At 44.1% G+C, this 27,075-nt stretch overlaps 1 protein-coding gene across 3 annotated transcripts in view; it reads left to right on the top strand.

The window, feature by feature from the left end:
* The window catches only part of THSD7B (thrombospondin type 1 domain containing 7B), a 733,248-nt gene that overhangs the window by 661,070 nt on the left and 45,103 nt on the right, over positions 1–27,075 (top strand). For all 3 annotated transcript variants that reach the window (XM_068245888.1, XM_068245890.1, XM_068245889.1), the window contains one exon: positions 934–1,079. In XM_068245888.1, the coding sequence (XP_068101989.1) occupies positions 934–1,079 (146 nt within the window). The remainder of the gene's footprint in view (positions 1–933; positions 1,080–27,075) is intronic.

The raw sequence follows: 27,075 nt of genomic DNA, 5'->3' as shown, positions 1-27,075 counted from the left end.
TTGAGTATAAGGGAAGGGCATATATGTAAAAAGGGAGCAGCAGGAATTGGGCAATGGAAATAGCCACTAGTAATGAGCACAAATTTCGCATAATTGTAATTTTGCATCGAAATTCACAATTACGATGCAAAATTTCAGGTAAAATCTTAAGGAATTTTGTCTTTCGTAATCAGGCACCATCATTTTCGCATAATTTTGTTATAACTTTAGCTGTTAACAGCACAGCCCCCATATATCCTATAGTCAAAAAAATTGCACAAAAACTACAAGGTCTTTTTGAACATTTATTTTTTTAACTTGTACCCACTTTTCTTCAATTTTGTGCAATCGTAATTAGCTGTTTACGGTCATCACTAATAGCCCTTATGTAAAAACAAGAGTAAAAGATCTGTAGTTTTTACTGATCTTTTACTATTGCCTAACCGGATCCCATTCTCGCTTGAACTTTACCTCTATGGGTTCCTAACTCTAACCAACCCCCCAACTGATGCATAACTCTAACCAACCCCCCAATTGACCCTAACCAACCAACCCCCCAACTGATGCCTAACCCTAAACAACCACCCAATTGCTACCTAGCCCAAACTGACGCCCGAAACCGATGCCTATCCTAACCATCCCCATAACCAATTCCAAACCAACCCCCTCACCACCGATACCGAAACCCTTACTGAACCTCACAGTGGGCAGCGGGAAAGCACATAGGACTGGACAGACACAGATGGAGCCCATGGACTACAGGAGGCTGGAGGAAGCCCCAGGTAAGTATAAATCCTTGTGTTTGATGTGTCTCAGGTTTCCTTTAATGACCATTGGTTCTCTGCCCATAGCTGATGACCGTTGAGGGGGAGGAGGGGCTAGTACAATCCACTGTGATTTACACCAGGTCTTCTGATGGAAAATATTGCTCCAATTGTGTTGTTTGCCTTGCAGGTCAGCAGGCGCGTTCTCGAAACATCATCATACAGGCAGAGGGTGAAGGACGACCGTGTCCAGCAGAGCTTATTCAGTACAGAAGCTGCCTGGTGTCCCCCTGCTATGCCTGGAGAATGGGAGAGTGGTCAGCCTGTAAGGTAGAGGTATGTACAAGCCAACTCCCCTCATCCCTTTCCCCCTGCTACGCCTGGAGATTGGTCAGCCTGTAAGGTAGAGGTATGTACAAGCCGACACCCCCCCCCCCTTTCCCCCTGCTATGCCTGGAGAATGGGAGAGTGGTCAGCCTGTAAGGTAGAGGTATGTACAAGCCGACTCCCCTCATCCCTTTCCCCCTGCTATGCCTGGAGATTGGTCAGCCTGTAAGGTAGAGGTATGTACAAGCTGTCACCCCTCATCCCTTTCCCCCTGCTATGCCTGGAGATTGGTCAGCCTGTAAGGTAGAGGTATGTACAGTGGAGGAAATAATTATTTGACCCCTCACTGATTTTGTAAGTTTGTCCAATGACAAAGAAATGAAAAGTCTCAGAACAGTATCATTTCAATGGTAGGTTTATTTTAACAGTGGCAGATAGCACATCAAAAGTAAAATCGAAAAAAGAACCTTCAATAAAAGATAGCAACTGATTTGCATTTCATTGAGTAAAATAAGTTTTTGAACCCTCTAACAATAAAAGACTTAATACTTAGTGGAAAAACCCTTGTTTGCAAGCACAGAGGTCAAACGTTTCTTGTAATTGATGGCCAAGTTTGCACACATTTTAGGAGGAATGTTGGTCCACTCCTCTTTGCAGATCATCTCTAAATCCCTAAGGTTTCGAGGCTGTCTCTGTGCAACTCTGAGCTTGAGCTCCCTCCATAGGTTTTCTATTGGATTAAGTTCCGGAGACTGACTAGGCCACTCCATGACCTTAATGTGCTTCTTCTTGAGCCACTCCTTTGTTGCCTTTGCTGTATGTTTTGGGTCATTGTCATGCTGGAACACCCATCCACTACCCATTTTCAGTTTCCTGGCAGAGGGAAGGAGGTTGTCGTTCAGGATTTCACGGTACATGGCTCCGTTCATTTTCCCGTTAATGCGATTAAGTTGTCCTGTGCCCTTAGCAGAAAAACACCCCCAAAGCAAAATGTTTCCACCACCATGCTTGACGGTGGGGACAGTGTTTTGGGGGTCATAGGCAGCATTTTTCTTCCTCCAAACACAGCGAGTTGAGTTAATGCCAAAGAGCTCTATTTTGGTCTCATCAGACCACAGCACCTTCTCCCAGTCACTCACAGAATCATTCAGGTGTTTATTGGCAATCTTCAGACGGGCCTGCACATGTGCCTTCTTGAGCAGGGGGACCTTGTGAGCCCTGCAGGATTTTAATCCATTGCGGTGTAATGTGTTTCCAATGGTTTTCTTGGTGACTGTGGTCCCTGCTAATTTGAGGTCATTCACTAACTCCTCCCGTGTAGTTCTAGGATGCTTTTTCACCTTTCTCAGAACCATTGACACCCCACGAGGTGAGATCTTGCGTGGAGCCCCAGAGCGAGGTCGATTGATGGTCATTTTGTGCTCCTTCCATTTTCGAACAATCGCACCAACAGTTGTCACCTTCTCTCCCAGCTTCTTGCTAATGGTTTTGTAGCCCATTCCAGCCTTGTGCAAGTCTACAATTTTGTCTCTGACATCCTTGGACAGCTCTTTGGTCTTTCCCATGTTGGAGAGTTTGGAGTCTGCTTGATTGATTGATTCTGTGGACAGACAGGTGTCTTTTATACAGGTGACTAGTTAAGACAGGTGTCTTTAATGAGGGTGACTAATTGAGTAGAAGTGTCTAACCACTCTGTGGGAGCCAGAACTCCTAATGGTTGGTAGGGGTTCAAAAACTTATTTTACTCAATGAAATGCAAATCAGTTGCTATCTTTTATTTAAGGTTATTTTTTCGATTTTCCTTTTGATGTGCTATCTGCCACTGTTAAAATAAACCTACCATTGAAATGATACTGTTCTGAGACTTTTCATTTCTTTGTCATTGGACAAACTTACAAAATCAGTGAGGGGTCAAATAATTATTTCCTCCACTGTACAAGCTGTCACCTTTCCCCCTGCTATGCCTGGAGAATGGGAGAGTGGTCAGCCTGTAAGGTAGAGGTATGTACAAGCCGACTCCCCTCATCCCTTTCCCCCTGCTATGCCTGGAGATTGGTCAGCCTGTAAGGTAGAGGTATGTACAAGCTGACACCCCCCCCCCTTTCCCCCTGCTATGCCTGGAGAATGGGAGAGTGGTCAGCCTGTAAGGTAGAGGTATGTACAAGCCGACACTTCTTTCCCCTGTATTAGTGATGACTAAAGATGATCAAAGAGAGGCTAATCATTCCTTCTTGCAAATTTAATACATATTGTATGTGCCTTTGAAATGAGCCACTCAGATGCACTTCCTGGGCTTCCGTTTTCTCTGTATTTCTCTTCTAGGGTGTTTGTTCACCCTCTTAAAGGACCTCTGTCGCAAAAATCTTAAAATTTAAAATATATGTAAACATATAAGATTAAGAAGCATGTTTCTTCCAGAATAAAATGAGCCATAAATTACTTTTTTCCTATGTTGCTGTCACTTACAGTAAGTAGTAGAAATCTGACATTACCGACAGGTTTTGGACTAGCCATCTCCTCATGGGGGGTTCACAGGGATTTTTTTATTTTTGAAAATGCACTTAGTGAATGGCAGTTGCTCCGTCCAACTGCTAAAAAAGGTGTACAGTGAACAGGGAGGCTGATCAGCATCTTTTTCAGGGAGTGTCTTTATAAAGAATAAAGGCCATGCTGAGAACCCCCCCTATGAGAAGATGGGCTAGCCCAAAACCTGTCAGATTTCTACTACCTACTGCAAGTGACAGCAACACAGGAGAAAAGTAATTTATGGCTCATTTTACTCTGGAAGAAATGTACTTCTTTTTTGTATGTGTTTTACTTTTTAAGATTTTTGCGACAGTTCCTCTTTAACACATTTCTTTTAAATCTAACAATAAACACTAAGAACAACAGGATAGGTAAGCTAGTGTACGTGCAAAAAGGGTGTCGGGGAAAAAAGGGCGTGGGGTGTAAACGATAAGCGCTAACAGCGTTTAGAAAAATATTGTGCTATGCTGAAGAAAGCAGTGCACAGGACCGTGACAATAGCCTTCGGAGTACTGTGGCCCCAGTTAAGTGTCCATGCTAGTATCAAAAAGAGAGAGTGGGCACGCACATCCAGTGCAAAAGGTCATTTACTTCACCATAAAAATGGAACAAAAATGGCTACAGTACCAGAAGCAGGAGAGGAGTACAAGGCAGTATAGGGGTCGACAGCTGTTTCACGCCAAATGTGTGTGGTGCATCATCAGGACGCAAAAAGAGTGTCGGGAAAAAAGGGCGCGGGGTGTAAACGATAAGCAGTAATAGCGTTTATAAAAAAATATTGTGTTGTATTTCGTTTACAAATAATGTTTTACAAATTAAAAAAACATTTAATAATGTGTATGAAATCGCAAATTGTAAAAACGATAATCTTCCCTGTATTAAAAGTGAAACTTATAATTACGTTTGTTAAAAAAACGATAATATAAAATGTTTAATCGTTATAATTGTATATTATTGTGAATAACCTTCATTTATCGTTTCTTCATATAATAAGATCTAAAATATTGTTTATAACGATGAAAAAAAAAATATATAAGTGTGCTCATAATAACTGTGGTAAAACATTAGTATATATTACTAACATTTCACTACAACTAAACCTGACCCGACTCTCACACAGAACCCTCCCTGTACCTACTCCTAACCCTAAGACCCCCCTGTGGTGCCTAACCCTAAGACCCCCCTGGTGGTGCCTAACCTTAAATCTCCCCTGGTGGTGCCTAAACCTAAGACCCCCCTGGTGGTGCCTAAACCTAAATCTCCCCTGGTGCTGCCTAACCCTAAATCTCCCCTGGTGGTGCCTAACCCTAAATCTCCCCTGGTGGTGCCTCACCCTAAAACCCCCCTGGTGGTGCCTCACCCTAAAACCCCCCTTAGTGATTGCTTTATTGTGTGAATAATAATGTTTTAGAAATAGTGACTGTAAAAAATATATTACAATTTACGTTACGTACTGATCGCTTTATTTTGTGAATAATGTTTTACAAACAGTAAGGGATAACATTTTAAACAATGTTTTAGTTAAATACGATAAATATATTTAGTATTTTTGTAAACGTTATTCGTCACGGGCACATTTTGTAAACTTAAATCATCACAAGCGCCGTTAGAAAATATTAAAAATCTCTGGGCGCCGTTTGAAAACGTTAATAATCTCCAGCGCCTTTTTTTCTTGTTTGGCGCTCATCAAACAATATTTATTATGGGAGTGAATGGTGGCGTCCTTTTTGTCCACTTGTCTCATGCGCCCAAATTTCCTGCTTCCGTAAGCTAAATAAATAATTTCTTATTAGATGATTTTGTTTTATTTTTTTTCAGTTAATAAGGAGTTTCATCCCACTTTAAAGGTAGATACATAAAAATAATTTGCAGAGAAAGAGAAAGGAACACTGAGAGCCCAAAATAGTGTAGTGCGTTCAAGAAGCAATTGGTAGTAGTAAGGCGTACAAGAGTTTATGCACACAAACGTGGGTTACCGCAAAGGCAACTACTGTATAGGCGGGTGGGGATGTTATGACCTGACCCCACCTAGGTTAAGAAGTTGCTCTCTGTAGATAGGAAACAAGGGGTATCACCCCTCCACCAGGGGTGGACTTGGCAATATGAAGAGAAGCTTAAAGTGAACCTTAAGTGAGAAAAAAAAATTGAGTTTTACTCACCTGGGGCTTACCTCAGCCCCCTGCAGCTGATCGGTGCCCACGACGAGTCGCTCTGATGCTCCGGGTCCCGCTGGCGGCCACTTCCGGTTTCGCCGTCAGGACCCGTCAGGCTGGGGAACGCGGCTGATACTACGCGTTCCCAGCCAAAATAGCACCCCTATGCGGCCATATGTCCGCATAGGCACCCGTATGCGGACATATGGCCGCATAGGGGTGCTATTTTGGCTGGGAACGCGTAGTATCAGCCGCGTTCCCCAGCCTGACGGGTCCTGACGGCGAAACCGGAAGTGGCCGCCAGCGGGACCCGGAGCATCAGAGCGACTCGTCGTGGGCACCGATCAGCTGCAGGGGGCTGAGGTAAGCCCCAGGTGAGTAAAACTCAATTTTTTTTTCTCACTTAAGGTTCACTTTAAACAAAGGCGTCAGAATAGAGTAAAAACGGTTAAAAAACAGCTAAAATGGGCGGCAGTGGTGAGTTTTACTCCCCAACAAGTAAACACGGTCTGTGGTGATTAAAGTTCAACAAAGATACCGTTTGTTTAAGTATTTCACAAGGCAATGCATTTTGCAGGTTCCATCCCGCTTCATCAGGCAATCAAAGGAGCAAAAACGAGTACAAGTCATAAGACTCTGTTCAAGCTTCTCTTCTATATGAAAATAATTGCTCTCTTCTAACTTACAGAGACTATCTTGGTTCTCTTTATTTAACAAAGTGAACTCATGTACAGCAGCCAAGACGCAGTATTTGTTTTGATTCATAAAAATAAATGGGGCTTTGCTGGTTGAAGCAAACCGGAAGCGAAAATAAACTTATGAGATAATGAATTGTATGTGTAGTACAGATCTATATATACAGTATAATAGAGTAAGTGCCTCAACCTTCAAGCAAGAAGAAAAAGTAGCTCCCTGCCCCCAGGGCCGGTCCAAGCAAGAAGAAGGGGCTGGTCCAAGCAAGAATAAGAAGTAGCGCCCTGCCCCCAGGGCCGGTCCAAGCAAGAAGAAGGGGCCAGTCCAAGCAAGAATAAGAAGTAGCGCCCTGCCCCCAGGGCCGGTCCAAGCAAGAAGAAGGGGCCAGTCCAAGCAAGAATAAGAAGTAGCGCCCTGCCCCCAGGGCCGGTCCAAGCAAGAAGAAGGGGCCAGTCCAAGCAAGAATAAGAAGTAGCGCCCTGCCCCCAGGGGCGGTCGTACACTTGCCACTGAGCTGGAGGGGGTAGCGGGCAGGAAGGAGGTATTGGGCACAGCGGCGGGGAGGGGGTCAGATCCCCCCCTCACCTGGGTCCCCATCTGCGCTCCCCTTCTAGCTTAAGTTCAGCAGCAGCCGCAGCTATTAGTAAGAGGCAGTGGGCGGGGATGACTCACCTCTTCCACGTTCTAGCGTGCGTTCCACTGTCGTCACTTCCTGCAATGCCGTCCACTTACAATACAGTGGGCAGCATTGCAGGAAGTGACGACAGTGGAACGCACGCTGGAACGCGGAAGAGGTGAGTCATCCCCGCCCGCAACATAGGAGGAAAGTAATTTATGGCTCATTTTACACTGGAAAAAAAAGTATTTATTTGTCTATGTTTGCACATATTTTCAATTTTTCGCCATAGTGCGCCTTTAACTGAGAGGGATATGGATATTTCCTTTTAAACAATACCAGTTGCTTGTCAGTCCTTCTGATCTCTTTGGCTGCAGTAGTGGCTGAATCACACACCTGAAACAAGCATGCAGCTAATCCAGTCTGACTTCAGTCAGAGCACCTGATCTGCATGCTGGTTCAGGGGCTGTGGCCTGTGGCTAACAGTATTAGCGGCACAGGATCAACAGGAGAGACAGGCAACTGGTATTATTTTAGAAGGCACAATCCATATCCTTCTCAGTTGAGGTTCCCTTTAAACAACCAAGAAACAGTAAAAGACAGCTTGCGATAAGGTTTTACTGCATGGAAGTTTAAAGGGACATTATTTCTGCTTTGTTTTATAGCCTAAAATACAGAGTGAGGTTTGTAAACTGCAACTGTGACAATATGATGCAGTGTTATTAAAAAAAAAAGCCATATAACTGAAAATAAAAATGAGACTCTTTGCTGCTACTGTTCTATTCATTTTCTGTACCACACACACAATTCATTATCTCATTTTTTTTTCTGCTTCAAGTTTAACACAGACACAACATTCTGCACTTGCTACACAATAAGAGCCACCTCCACCCTCACACCACTTAGAAGGATCAGATCCTAAGCTTGGTGTGTCTGAGGTATAATTGGTAATGAAACATGTGAGTGACCCACGTCAAGCATCTTCCTGTTACGCTGATGAATTGCTTCATCACATCGGAGATCCGTCACTCCTGCGATGTAACTATTGGCTGCTCCCCGGCTCTGACGCTCGCCTCCCTCCATCACCGCTTAGAATGTAAAGTGCCATACGTCTGACAGCGCGAAAGGTCAACGCTGCTTCGGCGAACATCCTTACAACACGCTTCCTATTGATCTGGAGGCTGATAATTACCGCAGCGTGTCAGGAAACATGCGTGTGCCCTCCTCTTATTTGACGTTGAATTATTCAGCTATCAATGAGGAAGATCGATAGGTTGTTCTATAATACATAGAACGCTTGCGGTTAAATCACTTAATTTATAGAGGTCTTGCTAGGCTTCCTGGAATGCATTACAATGTGAAACGATGGTCATCCTAAATTACCTTCCTTTTTTTTTTTTTTTTAAAGTGGACCTCAACTTTTGCACAGGACAGAAGAAAAACACAGAGAAATGCACCCTGTATGTATTTAGAGAGTTTAGCCTGTCTAATTCCCCCTCATCTGTGACTAAGCAAGTAGTTTGATCTCTCAGCTGTTTCATCTGGCTTCCTCAACAGAGCAGCTACTTTGTAAGCACAGGATGTTGACCATGAAAGCAGGAAGTAGGAATACTGCAGATTTATTGCAGGATTTGTATCAGCTGTAACAAAGAAATATTTTTATTTAAAGGTTATTATGCTGTTGCTTATCTTTTAGAGCAGAGCAGAAGTTCTGAGTTCAGGTCCGCTTTAAACATAGGAACTGTTAGGGCCAATTTTCGCGTGTGCGGTAACAGAATCCGCATTTCGCATGTGTTTTTTTCGCATACGTTTTATGCATGTTTTCAGTGTGTTTTTCTGCAAAAAACTGCAGCATATTGTGCACTACTTTTAGGCATTGCAATGGCATACATTTGAAAAAGTCGAGAGCTAATTTAGGCGAAACGTTAAATAACGTTATTGCTAGTAATATCGGTAAATAAACATTTAAGTGCAACGTTAACAAAAAACAATAACAAAAACGGTAAATAAGGATTTAATTGCGGTATTACATTATTGGTAAATTTACTAATAATGTTGAACCTAACTATAACCTAACCTCTCCCTACTCTCACACAGAACCCTCCCCTGGTGGTGCCTAACCCTAAAACCACCCTGATGGTGCCTAACCCTAAGTCCCCCCTGGTGGTGCCTAACCCTAAGTCCCCCCTGGTGGTGCCTAACCCTAAGTCCCTACTGGTGGTGCCTAACCCTAAGTCCCCCCTGGTGGTGCCTAACCCTAAGTCCCCCCTGGTGGTGCCTAACCCTAAGTCCCCCCTGGTGGTGCCTAACCCTAAGTCCCCCCTGGTGGTGCCTAACCCTAAGTCCCCCCTGGTGGTGCCTAACCCTAAGTCCCCCCTGGTGGTGCCTAACCCCAAGTCCGCCCTGCTGGTGCCTAACCCTAAGTCCCCCCTGCTGGTGCCTAACCCTAAGTCCCCCCTGCTGGTGCCTAACCCTAAGTCCCCCCTGCTGGTGCCTAACCCTAAGTCCCCCCTGCTGGTGCCTAACCCTAAGTCCCCCCTGGTGGTGCCTAACCCTAAGTCCCGGAAACAGTAAATTCGGGCGCCTGAGGCTAGTGGACAAATCGGGCGCCGCCATTCACTCCTATAATAAATATCATTTAATGGGCGCCCGATAGGAAAAAAGGGCGCCGGAGAAAAATAACGTTTTAAAAGCGGCGCCCGGAGACTTAATGTTTTATTACTGTTTCTCATGATTACACATTATTTAATGATTTATACATTTTTAAATTTTATTTTTAAACGAAAAACAGTACAATATTTTTTTCCAAACATTATTTTTAAACGAAAAACAGTACATTTTTTTTTTAACATTATTTTTTACGAAAAAACCAACAGGGGGGTCTTAGGTTTAGGCACCAACAGGGGGGGTCTTAGGTTTAGGCACCAACAGGGGGTCTTAGGTTTAGGCACCAAAAGGGGGGTCTTAGGTTTAGGCACCAACAGGGGGGTCTTAGGTTTAGGCACCAACAGGGGGTCTTAGGTTTAGGCACCAACAGGGGGGTCTTAGGTTTAGGCACCAACAGGGGGGTCTTAGGTTTAGGCACTAACAGGGGGGTCTTAGGTTTAGGCACCAACAGGGGGGTCTTAGGTTTAGGCACTAACAGGGGGGTCTAGGGGTTAGGGGTAGGTACAGGGAGGGTTACTTAGGCACCAACAGGGGGGGTCTTAGGTTTAGGCATCAACAGGGGGGTCTAGGGGTTAGGGGTAGGTACAGGGAGGGTTACTTAGTAATTTTTTTTTTTAACGTTATTATACGTTTCACTATTTAAACGAAAGATTAACGTTTTTACAATTGCCGATTTAATGCACATTATTTAATGATTTATAACTTTAAAAAACATTAATTTTAAACGAAAAACAGTACAATTTTTTTTTAAACGTTATCCATGCTTATCGTTAAAAACCCGGCGCCCTTTTTTCCCAGCGCCCCTTTTTAACGTACGCCTAAGTCCCCCCTGGTGGTGCCTAACCCTAAGTCCCTACTGGTGGTGCCTAACCCTAAGTCCCCCATAGTGGTGCCTAACCCTAAGTCCCCCTGGTGGTACCTAACCCTAAGTCCCCCCTGGTGGTACCTAACCCTAAGTCCCCCCTGGTGGTACCTAACCCTAAGTCCCCCCTGGTGGTACCTAACCCTAAGACCCCCCCTAGTGATGCCTAACCTTAACACCCCCCGATACGCGCTAACAATAATGTGATCAATTTCAATTTAATTGCAGCCACCCACTAAATAGCGTAATGGCTTTCTATATTATGATAAATAACAATTGTGCCCACATATATCGATAAATAACAATTGCGTGCACGTATCACGATACAGAACAATTGCGCCCATTTTTGGCTGCAACTTTTTTAACTGCTCCTATGTATACACCCAAGCACTTTTCCCAGGGTGTTCAATCATTTTTTTCTTTCATAATTGGGGAAAAATGTAACACGTGTGTGGTACATTGGTCAGATTTTTTTCAAATGTTACAGTTAGATTGTAATTCTTGAACTGTAAAGAAATTTAAAAAATATTGTATGGTGTGTAGCCACCTTTACACAGTTAAAATGTTCAAACTAAATTTGTCGGAAACCAAAAGAACAATATCTGGATTTGCACACAGGACATTCCAGAATTCTCTCCTCTCCATTTCTGCCATTGGCTTAGGGTGCCAAGGTGTCTGCACGTAGCAGGAAGCAAAATTCAGGTCAAGAACCTTGAAAGAAATGTTGACATTTGCTAAAGATCTTAACACTAAAGACAAGTATCCATCTAGGCAGATACTGTATATAATATATTATCAAGAAAAAAACTAACTCTTTGATATGCTTCTAGTACAAAAATATACACGTTTATTACAGGAACATATTTCACAAAAGATAAAAAAACAATGAAAACATGAAAAACTCATAGGAGGAACAGCGCCCTGTCAGCCAAGAAATATATGTATATCTATATATATAATAGGCTAAGTGCCTCAACCTTCAAGCAAGAAGAAGAAGTACTTTGCATGAGAAAATGTATGCGTGCTCAAACACCAAGTTTAAGGCCTCTTTTCCACGGACTGTTGAGCTGTGTGCTCAGCAAGCAGTTACCAGGCAGCAGCGAGCAGTTACCAGGCAGCAGCAAGCAGTTACCAGGCAGCAGCAAGCAGTTACCAGGCAGCAGCGAGCAGCTACCAGGCAGCAGCGAGCGGCTACCAGGCAGCAGCAAGCAGTTACCAGGCAGCAGCAAGCAGTTACCAGGCAGCAGCAAGCAGTTACCAGGCAGCAGCAAGCAGTTACCAGGCAGCAGCAAGCAGCTACCAGGCAGCAGTGAGCAGTTGTGAGAGTTTGAGAGGCATTTCACTGCCTATCAACAGTCCATGGAAAAGAGGCCTTACCCTAGCAAGTCTGACTTTGCAAATCTGGCCTAATTTAGTTCATGAGGCAATGCTCATGCAAATGCATGCACAAACCAATACCGCAAAGCGGTCACCCTGCTACATGCTACATTACTACTATACAGGAGCGCCACGGGGAGGATTCCCAATGCCCCCTTTTTATACAACCGGGGGGACCGCAGGATCCCAGGCTCTCTCACTGCCTGGAAACCACAGCGGCACCCCGGAGGGGGAGGCTGGGTGGCGCAGACGACCCCCCCCCCCCAAGTGTGGCCAGCGCCGGGGAGAGCCGCCCGCACCCACCTCCCAATATTTAAAACAGGCACTTACCTTAATGTCCATTGTGTTCTGCTACATGCGCATTAACTTGGGGGCACCACATGAGAAAGGAGAGAAGCATGGGTCACCCCGAGCTTTAGAGCTCAGGGCTGGCTCACATACAGCACTCCAGAGGGGAGGGGGGGAGGGACAGGCGCAGACAACTCACTCCAGGGTTCACACCACCGGAGCAAGCCATCCACCACCTGCCTCCAAAGGATACAAACTGCACAAAATGCTTTCCATGAGAAAATTAATGTGCATGTAGCAGAACGCAATGGACGTTAAGGTACGTGCCTGTTTTTAATATTAGGAGGTGGGTGCGGACGGCTCTCCCCGGTGCTGGCCACGCTTGGGGGGTCGGCTGCGCTACCCAGCCTCCCCCTCCGGGGTGCCGCTGTGGTTCCCAGGCAGCGAGAGAGCGCTTTGCAGTATTGGTTTTTTGACCCTGCATAGTTTGGCATGCGAAAGCAAATGCATATTTGCATGAGCATTGCCTTATGAATAGCCAATTAGGCCAGATTTGGAAAGGGTTAAACTTGGTGTTTGAGCACGCATAATTTTTCTCATGGAAAGCACTTTTTGCAGTTGTATCCTTCGGAGGCAGGTGGTGGATGGCTTGCTCTGGTGGTGTGAGCCCTGGAGTGAGTTGTCTGCGCCTGTCCTCCTCCCCCCCCCCTTCCTCTGGAGTGTTGTATGTGAGCCAGCCCTGAGCTCTAAAGTTCAGGGTGACCCATGCTTCACTCCTTTCTAATGTGGTGCCCCCAAGTTAATGTGCATGTAGCAGAACGCAATGGACGTTAAGGTAAGTGCCTGTTTTTAATATTGGGAGGTGGGTGCGGACGGCTCTCCCCGGCGCTGACCACACTTGGGGGAGGGGGAGTTGGCTGTGCCACCTAGCCTCCCCCTCTGGGGTGCCGCTGTGGTTCCCAGGCAGTGAGAGAGCCTGGGACCCCGCGATCCCCCCGGTTGTATGGGGGCATTCGGAATCCTCCCCGTGGCGCTCCTGGATAGTGCTAATGTAGCATGAACTAATTCCCGCAGGGCGATCGCTTTGCGGTATTGGTTTTTGGACCCTGCATAGTTTGGCATGCTAAAGCAAATGCATATTTGCATGAGCATTGCCTCATGAATAGCCAATTAGGCCGGATTTGCAAAGCCAGACTTGCTAGGGTTAAACTTGGTGTTTGAGCACACATACATTTTCTCATGGAAAGCCTACTTCTTCTTGCTTCAAGGTTGAGGCGCGTACTCTATTAGATAGATAGATGCGGCGTATGCTACGACGCGGGTTGGCTAGTATATATATATATATATATATAGAGAGAGAGAGAGAGAGAGAGAGAGAGAAAGAGCTTAGTCCACAAAAGTGAATGTTAAACAATACACCAGGGTAGGTAGCAGTTTTTAACAGTAAGCTAATGCTGCTTCAAGTCACAGTGATCACCTCTGGTACATACAGTAATAAATGGCAAGCTCCGCACTGCATAGCTCACATATAATGCATAGTAAATAATAACCTCATAAGCGCTCTTACCTGGTCCTGCAAAGGCCCTCAATGTGGATGGCACAGGTGACAGCTGACCTCCTACATCCCTTATAGTAAATCAGTCCATGGAAGTCGCCCCATTTAGGGCTGTTTTGCTCATTTTACTGTTGGTAACATTTGCTTAAAATCTGGCATACATGGTGAACCAGGTCTGTATCATGCCTGAAGAAGCAACTTAAGGTTCTGAAAGCTTGCAATTAGTCATTAAATGGAACCTGAAGTGAGAGGTATATGCAGGCTGCCATATTTATTTCCTTTTAACCACTTGAGGACCGCAGTGTTAAACCCCCCTAAAGACCAGGCCATTTTTCACAAAAAGGGCCACTGCAGCTTTAAGGCCTCGCTGCAGGGCCGCACAACGCAGCATACAAGTGACCCCCCCCCTTCTTCCCACAAACAAACAGAGCTCTCTGTTAGTGGGGTCTGATCGCTCCACTAGTGTTTTTTTTTTTTTTTAAACAATATTTATATGTTTATTTTTTTAATAAAAAAGTGTCTTATTTTTATTTACACTGTGGCCCCGCCCTCCCTCCGCGGCCCAGCCTATCACTGTAATCGGCTGTCATAGGCTTCAGCCGATCCCCTCCAAGCCCACAGAGGAGACAGGTGTGTCAGACGGCTGTCCCCAGTACAGCGCTGCTGTGGATCGCAGCGCTGTACAAGCTATTTAGACGGGAAAATCACTTAGCTAATGAAAGTGAATGGGTCGTTTTTTCCACAAACGCAAACTCGGGGGCTGCAGCATTTTTTAGATTTCTGAGGCGTTTCTGCCTCAATGTTAAAGTATAGGAAAGTGGAAAATAGCTCTTAAAAACCCCAGATCAGAGTGGTTTTCCAGGCGTTTTTGTTACAGAAGCTGTTCAGTAACAGCTTTTACTGTAACAATATATTTGTAATCTTCTACACAAAAACGCTCCAACAAACGCTCGGCATGTTTAGAAAATGTCTCTAAACATGCCTAGAATCACTCTGAAATCTGCTTCAAAAACCTCTAGCGTTGCAGATCTGCTAGTGGTTTTGGTGTGCACTGGGCCTCTGTGAGAGAGCAGGCTGGTGTTGTACTTTGTTCTCTGGTTGAACTCGATGGACGCATGTCTTTTTTCAACCCAAATAACTATGTAACTATTTTAGCAGTTAAACTGCCGCGCCCATCGGCGTGATGCGGTCGGCAACAAGTTAAACAATATTCGTTGCCTGGTGCCCTGCTGATCTTGCTTGTCCGGGGTCTATGGCTAAAAATATTATAGTCAGAGGATCAGCAGGACAGCCAGGCAACTGGTATTGTTTAAAAGGAAATAAATAGGGCAGCCTCCATATACTTCTCACTTCAGGTTCCCTTTGAAAGGGATTACCTAAACAACTTTTGTTTTTATGTCTTTGGACCCATTGCAGAAATGAAGCCTTTTGCAATATGATTTTAAAATGCATTTTTAATATTAGTAACGCTTAGAAATTCCATCATAAAAATTGTGTGTTAACTGTGTTTTGAAATATTGGGGCGGTTTTTTATTTGTTTTTTGTTGTTGCGTGTACTAATGACCCAAAGCCACCAAAAGTCATTCCAGGCTTCAGCTAACTGCAGAGAACTGACATTGAGTTGTTATGGTTACTGCCTCTTGGACATCCTTATTACTCTGCGACCTTGCTTATTAAACTCAATTATCTCCGCTCTCCGCGCTGCCGTGTCCGGGTCAGCTGTGCGTTACAGATGTTGCCTTAATGAACATGTTAAACAATAATAACATCAGCAGTAATAATGATCATCACTCGGATAAGGGAGAAGGTATAGGAGGCTCGGATACGCTCCAGTTTCACCCATACGTGTCCTTGTGACACGTGAAATGTGGGCAGAATAAAAGGGAATAAAGAGAAACGAATAAAACCAGCCCTTCCATAGCAGTGAGAAAATAAACTGCAAAGTATTATGAACTCTATAGAAAATAGCTCCACAAATCTACTGCAGCACTGCAGGAGACAGAAACAAGGAACTCAGCACGTTATAGAGAGACCCCTACCCCCTGGGGGAGATAAGAGAAAAAAAATAGAGATGGCTACAATCCAAGGAAACTGAGAAAAGGGAGTGTTCTTTGTAACTCTACTTTTTGTTAAACAGACCCTGCAGCCAATCCGTGCAGACCTAGATCATTCTCCAGGCAATCTAGGCAGGTGCTTGGGGCCTAATGAATGTCTGGGGGCCCACCTGCCACATTCTTTGACCTTTCTCCACCTCAGCTTACCAAAAGGACCACAAGGGAGCCTCAAATCTACTACCTTGCCTAAGGCCCCATTACTTCTTAATCCATCTCTAGGTCCAGGCAAATCATTCCACTGTTATATGCTGAAACCACAGACCCTGTTTCTTACCATAATAATTAATATTTTCCTCTTTACAGCAATTTGAATTTGATTATAGCAACAGTCCAACGTAGCTCTGTCTAGCCTGACTGCTGATGTCTCCCATGTGATCACTTCTTGCCCCTCCTACTGATGACTCATGCTGTCAGCTCTCTGAACTGCTAGAAAGTCAGCATGAGTCATCAGAAAGGAGGGAGTTAGCAGCAGGACCAGTTCTAGTTGCAAAGGGGCCCCCCTAGCAAAATTAATGTGGGGACCCTCCCCCAACAGACCTGTTACATGGTGTAACATGGTGTTGCATTAACAAGATTACACCTGATTTGAAGGGAACAATCGACTTCTGACAGATCCCAGTCATTCAGATCAAATCTGCAGTCTGCTGAATCACTGAAGATCAGTCATTAACTTACCATCCATTTTAAGCGTTTGACCTATTAAAAAGAAATCAGTGAGCTGAAAAATCAATTAACCAATCGACATTTGCTCCAAAATGTAACTATTCTACACTGCATTTGATTGGTCCATTTCCAGCTTGCAAAAATTAGCACAAGATTAGCACAAAAATCTCCCTCAGCTCAGAATCATCATAATCGTGACCTTGAGACTGTACTGTGTGTACTCCTATTTTTTATTGCCTGAGGAAGTGGGAATATACCTGCAAAATGCATTGCAAAACCCCCTGGAGGTACCAATAAATTTGATTGTTTTGAATACACAGTTTTTGTGCTTGCGGGGGGGAGTGGGGGGGGGGGGGGTAAGTCCACCACTGCCTCCTAAACAATTTTAAAAGTTTTAAGTATTGATTTTATCCTGTTGGCGCCTCTGTTCCTCATTACGTTATAGTTGATATCCACCCCTGGTGGAGGGGGATACCCCATTTTCTTCACGTCTACAGAGAGCGACTTCTTAATCCTGAGTGAGGACAGGCTAATCTCCTCACCTGCCTGTACAGTGGTTACTTGGAGGTAACCCTGGTTTGTGAGTATATATTATACTTGTTTCATTTACCCAATTGTCAATACTTACTACACTATATTGTGCTCTCGGTTCTCTTTTTACATATACTAGCATCTCATTGACTGTCCATACTTCTGGTTGCCTCCTTTATAAATACAGGTAGTCCCTGGTTAATGAACAAAATAGGGATTGTAGGTTTGTTCTCAACCTGGATCTGTTCTTAAGTCAGAACACTGTGCCATCTCCATCCTCTGTACCTCCTCTACACCCCCTGTGTCACCTCTGTTACCCTCTGCCTTTATTGACCCTCTCTGTGCCACCCCTGCCCCCACTGTGCGACCTCTGTCCCAGTTCCCTCAGTGTCTCCATCTATGGCTCCTCCCCTCTTTGCCATCACTGTGTACCTCTCAGCGGCGTATCTAGAGGGGTACAGGCATGGCTCGTGCCATGCGCACCACAGCACCATGGGCACCATGCCTGCCCCTGTGCTGCGCCATATGCCTGCCCCATTTCTCCCCATCATTCAGACCTCAGATCAGATTAAATCTGGGAAACATGGCTACTTAATTTATGTATGACAGGCGCACTTGGCTTAATGTTAGAAGAGGATAGAGAGGAAATGAGAAGAGAAATTTCCAAAAAAGTAACTTTAGCGCTATCCCGAGCCAAAAATCACAGGCAATCCTAACACATGTACACAAGAAAGGATGCTGTTTTTAAGAGGGGGAGGGGGCTCTGAACGGGGAAGGGGGTGGGCGCTCAATTTCAGTGTTTACCATAGGCTCTTTATTACCCAGATACACCCCTGGTACCTCTGCCTCCTCTGCCTCCACTGTGTCCCTCTGCCTCCACTGTGTCCCTCTGCCTCCACTGTGTCCCTCTGTACCACCTCTGATCCATGTCCCCCTCCGTGACACCTCTGACCCCCCAATGTGTGACCCCCCCCCCCACACACACACACTGTGTCCCTCTGTACCACTTCTGATCCCTGTCCCCCTCCGTGACACCTCTGACCCCCCAATGTGTGACCCTCCCCCCCCCCCCACACACACACACACTGTGTCCCTCTGTACCACCTATGATCCCTGTCCCCCTCTGTGACACTTCTGACCTCCACTGTGTCACCTCTGTACCTGTACCCTCAGTTTCTCCATCTGTGCCTCCACTGTGTACCTCTGTACCACCGCTAATCCCTGTCCCCCTCTCTGCCTTGTTCTGTCCCCCTTTATCCAGTGCTGGGTCACAGGTTTTCTGTAAAATGCGCATGCAGAACTTGGAACTCTCTATTCAGTACAGTGTCCCACAGCAAAATGTAATTTTACTAAGTTAAAAAAAACAATTCTTTGAATTTTTTTATTGATTTTCTCAAAAACTATAAGGTCTATTTGATTTTTTTTTTCTTACTTGTTCCCATTTGTGTGCCTTTCGTAACAGCGGGTCGTTCATCAGTCGGGGACTACCTATATGGCGATTGGCTGATCTACAGAGAGATGCCATTATTTTTGCCAAATGAATATCACTTTTCTGGTGATCAGCTGGTTGCCTCTTTTATGATTTCCTCTCGGATATGACAGAAAGCACATTCCGGTACTACCGTTTGGTTAATGCCTATGCAGCTGGATTAAATAATACACATATTTTCACTGGCCTTGAGTTGGTGTTCAGGAAGCGATGACAATCTGTCTGTTCAGGTGTTTATGAGGGTTGCTGGCAGTTTGATGGATGGGAATACTGTATATACTCCAGGGAGTAAACAGCAGCCGGTACCCAGAGGCACGGTCTTTATGAGTGCAGTGCGGGTAGCATGGAGTAATGTGTGTATTCTTTCCACCAACTGCTGCTCTAACTGAGCCCTTCATCATTTTTATTGCGCTTTAACTCCTGTTATTGGGGGCAAGAGGTCACACCGTGTAAAGCCTTTATCCATCGCCGAATTTCATAACGTTTCACCAGCACCGAAAATCTCTTTAGTGCCGGGAGGAAATGTTGTTGTGTCTCTATACCCTTCAAATAATCGAGCAAATTCATTGTTACCTATCCCATTCTCAGGAAATCTATAGCCAATCACAAGAAGTCTAGTTCCTGGCTGCTTAGCGAAAATTCTTTGTTACCATTTGTTTGTGTCAGTCGAGGTTTATACGGCTAAATATCCAGTCTTTCTAAATTTGGATTTGATCTGAATGAACGGATTTGATCCAAAGAAGGACTGAGACAGCTTTATCCTATGTTGAGGGTCCCATATTTTTTTTCCTTCTCTAATTTTAAATCGATAATGTTGGCACGGGCAGGGAGCACACTGTAATTTTATTGTTACATAGTTAGTTTGGTTGAAAAAAAGACATCCGTCCATCAAGTTCAAACTGAAAAAAAACCCACACCATCCTGAACCCTGATCCAAGGGAAGGCGAAAAACCTTACAAGGCCTGTGCCAATTAGCCTTAGAGAGAACCTGAGGTGGATCTTCGGGGGCAGATGGGACACAGAGGCATGTTGTCTGTTTAAAGGGAGTGTCCAAGTAAAAAAACAAAAAACAAAGATCCACTTACCTGGGGCTTCTTCCAGCCCATGACAGCCGTCCTGTGCCCTCGCTGCAGCTCCGGGGGCTCTGGTCTTCTTCTGTGGCGCAGCCGACCTCGCCAGGTCGGGTTCTGGGTCGGCGTCTTCTGCGCTCCACGGCGCGGGTCACGTGGTCTTGCCAACGTCATCGGGACTGTACTGCACTACAGTCCCGATGATGTCGGCCGGACCACGTGACCCGCGCCGTAATCATAATCAGCAGATTACGATGATCACTATAAGTGACAGGAACATAAGACATAAGTAATTTATCATCCATTTTACTCTGGAAAAAATTTACTTCTTATACACCTGTATTTAAAATTGTACAATATTTTCAGACAGTGGTAACTATATCAAGCCTGAGTACCCTTGGAACTATCAGAAGTACCCCCTGGGGTATGTTTGCAACACATTGAGAACCTAGGTTATTGGTAACACAGGCTCTGCCAATTACACCACAATGGCTACATGGTTTGCATACTATATATACACACATATAAACCGACCCGCGTATAATCCGAGGTACCCACTTTTCACTCAGAAACCAGTAAAAAGTGATTGACTCACTTTAAAGCCCCCTCCCCACTATAGCCGCCTCCCCAGTATAGCCCCCTCCACAGTAGCCAGATGTGCCCCAGTACAAGTCACCCCCCCTCCCCATAGCCAGATGTGCCCCTAGGAAGTTACAGTTGTGTCTAAAGATGCCACTAGATGGCGTCATAGATATGAGACACAGCTATTGCCACACGGGAAGAATCTGTGATCATTGCACAGGTGAGACGTTGCTTGCCCGCCCCACTCCACAAGCCACGGGATGCAGGTAGTCTTGAGCAGCGCACTCTGCACACCATGTGGCAGTGGATGGAGGGCCTGGACACAGCAGGGTGCTGGCTGGCAAGAACAGGATCACTAGTGCATGATCCTTATACTCCTCTCCCAATAACGAATGCTGAAAAATTAGGCTTATACGCGAGTATATAAGGTAAGTAGCAGTTAAATGAATGGGTGCTCCCTGTGTTTGGCAACTTTACTGATATTGAATATGGACCAAAGTGCCAGACGATGACTGCTGAAGCCATGCTTACCAACCTTTTTATAGACCCAGACCATAGAATGGAATATGTTTAAAAGCGAAGGCATTCCACGCTGTTCTTGCAGCCACTCTCCTTTGTGCCCGGTGTGGTTTTAGAGTATATACATGTAAATTGCTTTCTGTGTGTTTCTGAGCTCTGCCGGCTGCCGCTCATGTTTGTCTGAGTGAGATAATGTCATTTTTTCCCCCTCTAAGTGATGTTATTTACTTGTGAGATGTATACATATTGTACAATGTCATGGAAGCAGCAGGAAGCGGTGAGCTGCATACATTTACCATTTACCGTAGATTATACACTTAGCACAATGCGCAGTGGGGGCATGAGCTAGCCACGGGAAATGCAAAGCATCGAGATATAATGTGCATTAGACACGCCAGAGTTATACTCATTTCCTTCAATATTCTCCCACTTTCCTGCTCAGACCAGAGCTAAAATTATGAGTTAGACTTTTGCAAAAGTTATACGACTTAATGTACTCAGTGGGGATGTTTGCTCAAGGCAAGCAGAGGTAGGTGGAGACAAGCAGAAGATAAGATAGTTACAAGAGAAAAGCAGGTATGCCTACCAGATCTAATGCAGCCCTCCTGTGCAAACTGTCAGTGGAGTGAAAAGAGAAACACTGCTGATAATGTGACACTCCGAAGTCTCATAACTGACTATTCCAAGAATCACAGTCTAATCCTACCACAGTCCTAGTGTAATGTCCTGTAATTGGGTATTTATATAGCAGTGACATCTTCTGCAGCACTTTACAGAGTACATAGTCATGTCACTGACTGTCCTCAGAGAGGCTCACAATCTAATCCTACCATAGTCTTAGTCTAATGTCCTGCCATATTATTATTAGTATGTACTTATATAGCACTAAGAGAGAAGAGAAGGGGCGCTCTGAGTCCTTTGCACAGCTGTAATATGCACCAATAGGACTGGTCTCACATGTTTGTGATGTGGCTGGCACAGCGTACACAGCCCGGATTAGCCTTGTCCCTCTTAGCCGAGCCGGGGACTGAGCTCTGACGCGGGGCGGATGTGACATCACTCGCTCCAGGAAGTGATGGAACAGTTGCCGGGTAACGCCAGAAAGCTCTATATGGAGCTACTAGCCCTGTGCAACGTGGATTACTGTGCTGGAAGCCTCTCAGTAACAAAGAAGAGTGGGCTTAAGTATAATGGAGATATAAAATGTATTAAAACAACACGTTTCGCAGAGATGCAGTCTCCGCTTTTTCAAGTTAATGCATAAAGGGCTAAAAATCTATATGTATAAATACTTTCCCCTCCCCACAGAAATCAAAATTGACCAATCCGCATTGCAGTAGGTGGGGTCCGGGAGTTCATAGTACTTCTAGCAAAGGAGAAAAGTACCGTATAGCACCTAATAAAGGGAAAAAATGTATATACGGAAAATGTATAAAAAGTTAAGTAGATAAAAATGGACATGATTGCCTTAAGAGATAGGCAAAATAAGGGACTCCACATGCATGCAGTGCCCACTGATCTCACATAAAATGTAGTCAAATAAATAAATAGTGGCCAAAGAAGAAACATTTCCAAATATATATCATTGAACAATAGGTTGGAGATGGCTCATCTCCTCCAGACATTTGTTTAATCCCCCCGGACCAGATTGAATAAACACAGGTCCAATATAAATAAAGGGGAGCTGAACACGGGGTCTCTAAACCTTTCTATCTTACCCATGATAAGAAGTTTGAATTACTTAGGGCGACTATAATTGAACAGGTAATCCATTCTAACAAATATGAGAGATATCATACCCTATGTCAGCGAGAATCCTTTTGGATTCTGAAATTGGGTACACTTGAACCGGGGGGATTAAACAAATGTCTGGAGGAGATGAGCCACCTCCAACCTATTGTTCAATGATATATATGTGGAAATGTTTCTTCTTTGGCCACTATTTATTTATTTGACTACATTTTATGTGATTTTTTTAAATGCCTTAAAAGTGCATAAGTATTTTCTGTGCAAGATTTTTAAAACGTTTTTAAATTGCACAACTTTCTGCCTTGTCCCTCACAATGCGCGCGATTACGATTACAGTTAATGCTGCTGCAAATAAAAAACTGCAGAACAAACATGGCAAAATGTTTGCAGAAAACTCAATTGCAAAAGAAAACGCTGTGCCGACGTAGAGCCTGGAGTTGTGGGAAAAAAATGGCCCTGCCAAGTACATTCCTTACCTTAATACAAATTCTTCTGTCAGAGAAAAACATCTCACTTCTGTTTTATGTACAAGCTAAAACAGGAAACAGAAGAAACACATAATCACATGATCATAACCAGCCCATAAGGAGCTTACAAATCAGTCACATGATCACCTGTCAGTTCTGGAACTGTTGTGACTCTCTGCTGCCACCTGTTGCCTTCCTCCTGAGGTGCGTGCTCCTCTCCTCATGTAGCAACACTCAACCTTCACTATCCTGGCATATGAGGAACACCAAGCGTTGGTCTGAAAACGATAGCAGGTAAAAAAAAAAACTCCTTCTATTTTCCTGCTCTAGCCATCTCATTACTACCAAGTAGTAATTGCTGTTATCTCAGACAGCTTGTGAGAATCACAAAGGCAAAGTGCTTACGGAATAGCTGCATTGCAGCACTTCTGCAGCGTACATTGTCATCGCTGTCACTCCTGGTGGGAGATAACAATTCACATACAATTCACAACCTTCCCGCTGCGTGACGGACCAGCATGCCCGCGTTTAGATTGCTGAAGTCACGCTCATTTTTAGATCCGCGTCTGAAAAAAATGAATGTGTAAAAACTCTCCAGATCACATTGTGGAATGGTAAAGACTATCTGCGAGTGTTATCCTGGCCCAGTAAAGGCGCTTGGCAACAGAGATTCCTTTCCCTTTCTTTCTTTTTTCTGTATTCTGTTTTCTGTTCTTGCACTAGCAATTTCCCAAAAAATGCATGCAGAATTTTAACAGAAATTCTCATTCGGTTTTGCCATGATTTTCAGTGTGAAACTGCCCTTAAAGGGACTCCGAGCAGTGCAGAAACTATGGAAAGATGCACATCATTTTAAAGCTCTCTTTTTCCTCTTTCCAATGATATATAAACCGCCACCCTATGCCTTTTAGTTTTCGCTATTTTCGCGATTGAAATTGCCACGGCCGCGATTTCGATCGCGAAAATAGAGAAAACTAAAAGGCATAGGGCAACGATTTAGGTGTCGTCAGAAAGAGGAGAAAGAGAGCTTTAAAATGATATCCATCAAGCCATAGTTATATTGTATTACACAGGACGACTTTTTGTCAAAGTCAGCAGATGCATTCAGCAAAATGGAGCTGCTGACACTGGGGAAAGTGTCGTCCTGTGTAATACAATATAACTATGGCTTGATGGATATCATTTTAAAGCTCTCTTTCTGACGACACCTAAATCGTCGCCCTACGCCTTTTACTTTTCTCTATTTTCGCGATCGAAATCGCGGCCGCGGCAATTTCAATCGTGAAAATAGCGAAAACTAAAAGGCGTAGGGTGGTGGTTTATATATCATTGGAAAGAGGAGAAAGAGAGCTTTAAAATGATATGCATCTTTCCATAGTTTCTGCACTGCTCGGAGTCCCTTTAAGTGAACCGGAGATAAAAGGGATATGGAGGCTGCCATATTTATTTTCTTTTAAACAACGCCAGTTGCCTGGCAGTCCTCCTGATATATTAGCCAGTAGTGTCTGAATAACAGAAGCATGCAGCTAATCTTATCAGATCTGACCATAATATCATAAACTGGAAATAAATGTGGAAGCCTCCATATTACTCTCACTTCGGGTTCATTTTAGACCTTGTCAACACTGTATGCGTTGCCTTGTGCATTTTGGCAATGTGTATACTGTGTGACATGCACGTGCATCCCTGAATACTGTCCATGGTGCTGATTCTGCCCTTCCCCTGAATGCTGTCCATGGTGCTGATTCTGCCCTTCCCCTGAATGCTGTCCATGGTGTTGATTCTGCCCTTCCCCTGAATGCTGTCCATGGTGTTGATTCTGCCCTTCCCCTGAATACTGTCCATGGTGCTGATTCTGCCCTTTCCCTGAATGCTATCCATGGTGCTGATTCTGCCTTTCCCTGAATGCTGTCCATGGTGCTGATTCTGCTTTCCCTGAAGGCTGTCCAGGGTGCTGATTCTGCTTTCCCTGAAGGCTGTCCAGGGTGCTGATTCTGCCTTTCCCTGAATGCTGTCCATGGTGCTGATTCTGCCCTTCCCATGAATGTTGCCCATGGTGCTGGTGTTTACCAAACTCTCATTTAAATAGCACTTGTCGTGTGCAACTTGTATAAAACATGTTATCATTTGGAAACATTGTTAACATACCATTTATCCACCTGACCAACTTACCTCATGAGAATACATCAGCAGGAGAGTTGGGGGAGAAGCAGGGGGTGTAAAAACACTTGGTGAAACTCCATTCAACTCACGCCATGATACACAGCATTTTCGATCTGTTTTACAGTGAACCTTAAGTGAAAATGATCTTTTGAGATATCGGCCTCAATTCACTAAGCTTATCTCCTGTCTTTAGTAACGTTTTTATAGTTATCACCATGGTGATGAGGCATGTCGTATTCAGGAAACATTTTACCTCAGGCAAACCTAAAGTTAACTCTTCTGTCTTTAAGTTAACTCTTCAATCCTTAAAATAACTCCAAAGTTAAAGACAGGCTGTTTATTATCTGTGTGTAAAAATTACCACAGAGGAGGTAAATTAACTACAGAGGAGGTAAATTAACTACAGAGGAGGTAACTTAGGGAATGAAGAGATAAGATAACTCTCTCACTGTGTGGTGGAACGTTTTCTCTTGTCTTATTATCTACAGCATGATCTTAGTGAATTGAGGCCAATGAATTCTATGTGTAGCACTGATGATAAATATGAGTAGTAACTTAGAAATGAGTGCCATATGTTTATTTTCAGCTTAATGAGTTCATTTTTAAATTGCACCAGAGTGTCACTGCTGCTGTCTAGAATATCCACTCTGCCTTGTTAAGCTGAAAGAGAAAGATAAGTAATAACCCTTTGAGGCCTGTCACATGATGGGAGCTGCATGGTTATTGGCTGCCAGGTGTGTGGCTACATAGAAGAGGAGTGAGGAGAACCTGTCCTTCTGCTGAAAGCAGATCTACTGCCGCTACGCTGCATTTAACCAGTGGTGGTCCAAAATCATAATTCGCAATTACACATTGTAATCTTAATGCGAAATTTCAGAGAAAATCGTAATTAATTGTGAATGTAATAGTAGTAATTCAAAATTTCGCGTAATTTTTCGTGTAATTTTGTGCCGACTTTAGAGGTTAATAGCAAAGCCCCCATACATGCTATTTACCAAAATTGCTACATATGTTATGCAGAATAGTGGATATAAGTCACAAAAAGAATTTTTCAAAAAGACCTTGTCGTTTTTGAGAAACTCAATTTTAAAAATGCAAAGAAAAATGGTTTTTAAACTGTCATTTTTCTAAGTTTAAAAACCATTTTTTACTTGCATTTTTAAATTCGAGTTTCTCAAAAATTATAGGGTCTTTTTGCAAAATTATTTTTTTTACTTGTACCCACAATTCTCCTTAACATATGTAGCAGTTTTGGTGTCAATAGCATGTATTTGCTAGTCACTGCTAAAGTCGGCACGAAATTATGCAAAATTTAGCAAAATTGTAAGCAAAATAACGAATGACTACATGAAAACAATTGAATTTGCAAATTGTAATTGCGTATAAGTGTAATTGCGAAAATGTACACAAAATTTAGCGAAATCGTAATTTGTTGATTACGGTCATCACTACATTTAACTCTACATTTGCTGAGAGGAGCAGTCATCCTTTGCCGACAGCCCCCAAGAAGTGGGATGGGGGGTCCGGCTGGCAGATCTTTGCTGCTTTGCTGTGAGGTCCAGTAGGTCATAGTTAAACCCCTGATACACCTGTGTACCTCATGATTTACCTCCTCTCATCTATTTATCTCATGATGCATCTCCTTATCTGCCTACCTCAGGATTTAGCTCTCTTTATAGTCAAGGCGAATAAAAAGTGAAGTGAAATAATCCAGGAGAAAAGCTCGCTATGAGTTTCATCATTGGCAGCCATGATTTTATCACTGTAATAGGTTAAAAGCTTAGTTGTAGTTTTTACCACATCCTTGAATTCCTGAATTAATGCTGAGCAACCAGCAGGATAACGCGTATAAAGAATTACTAGCGGGACGCTTGACCCCTGTTTTCCTCCATGTGTTCTGCGCTCACGGCTCCTGTAACGA

Source organism: Hyperolius riggenbachi, chromosome 7, assembly GCF_040937935.1.
Source record: "Hyperolius riggenbachi isolate aHypRig1 chromosome 7, aHypRig1.pri, whole genome shotgun sequence".
In the NCBI taxonomy this organism is placed as follows: domain Eukaryota; kingdom Metazoa; phylum Chordata; class Amphibia; order Anura; family Hyperoliidae; genus Hyperolius; species Hyperolius riggenbachi.
Note: the sequence above shows the minus strand (reverse complement) of the source record. Positions and strands in the feature narration are given on the sequence as shown.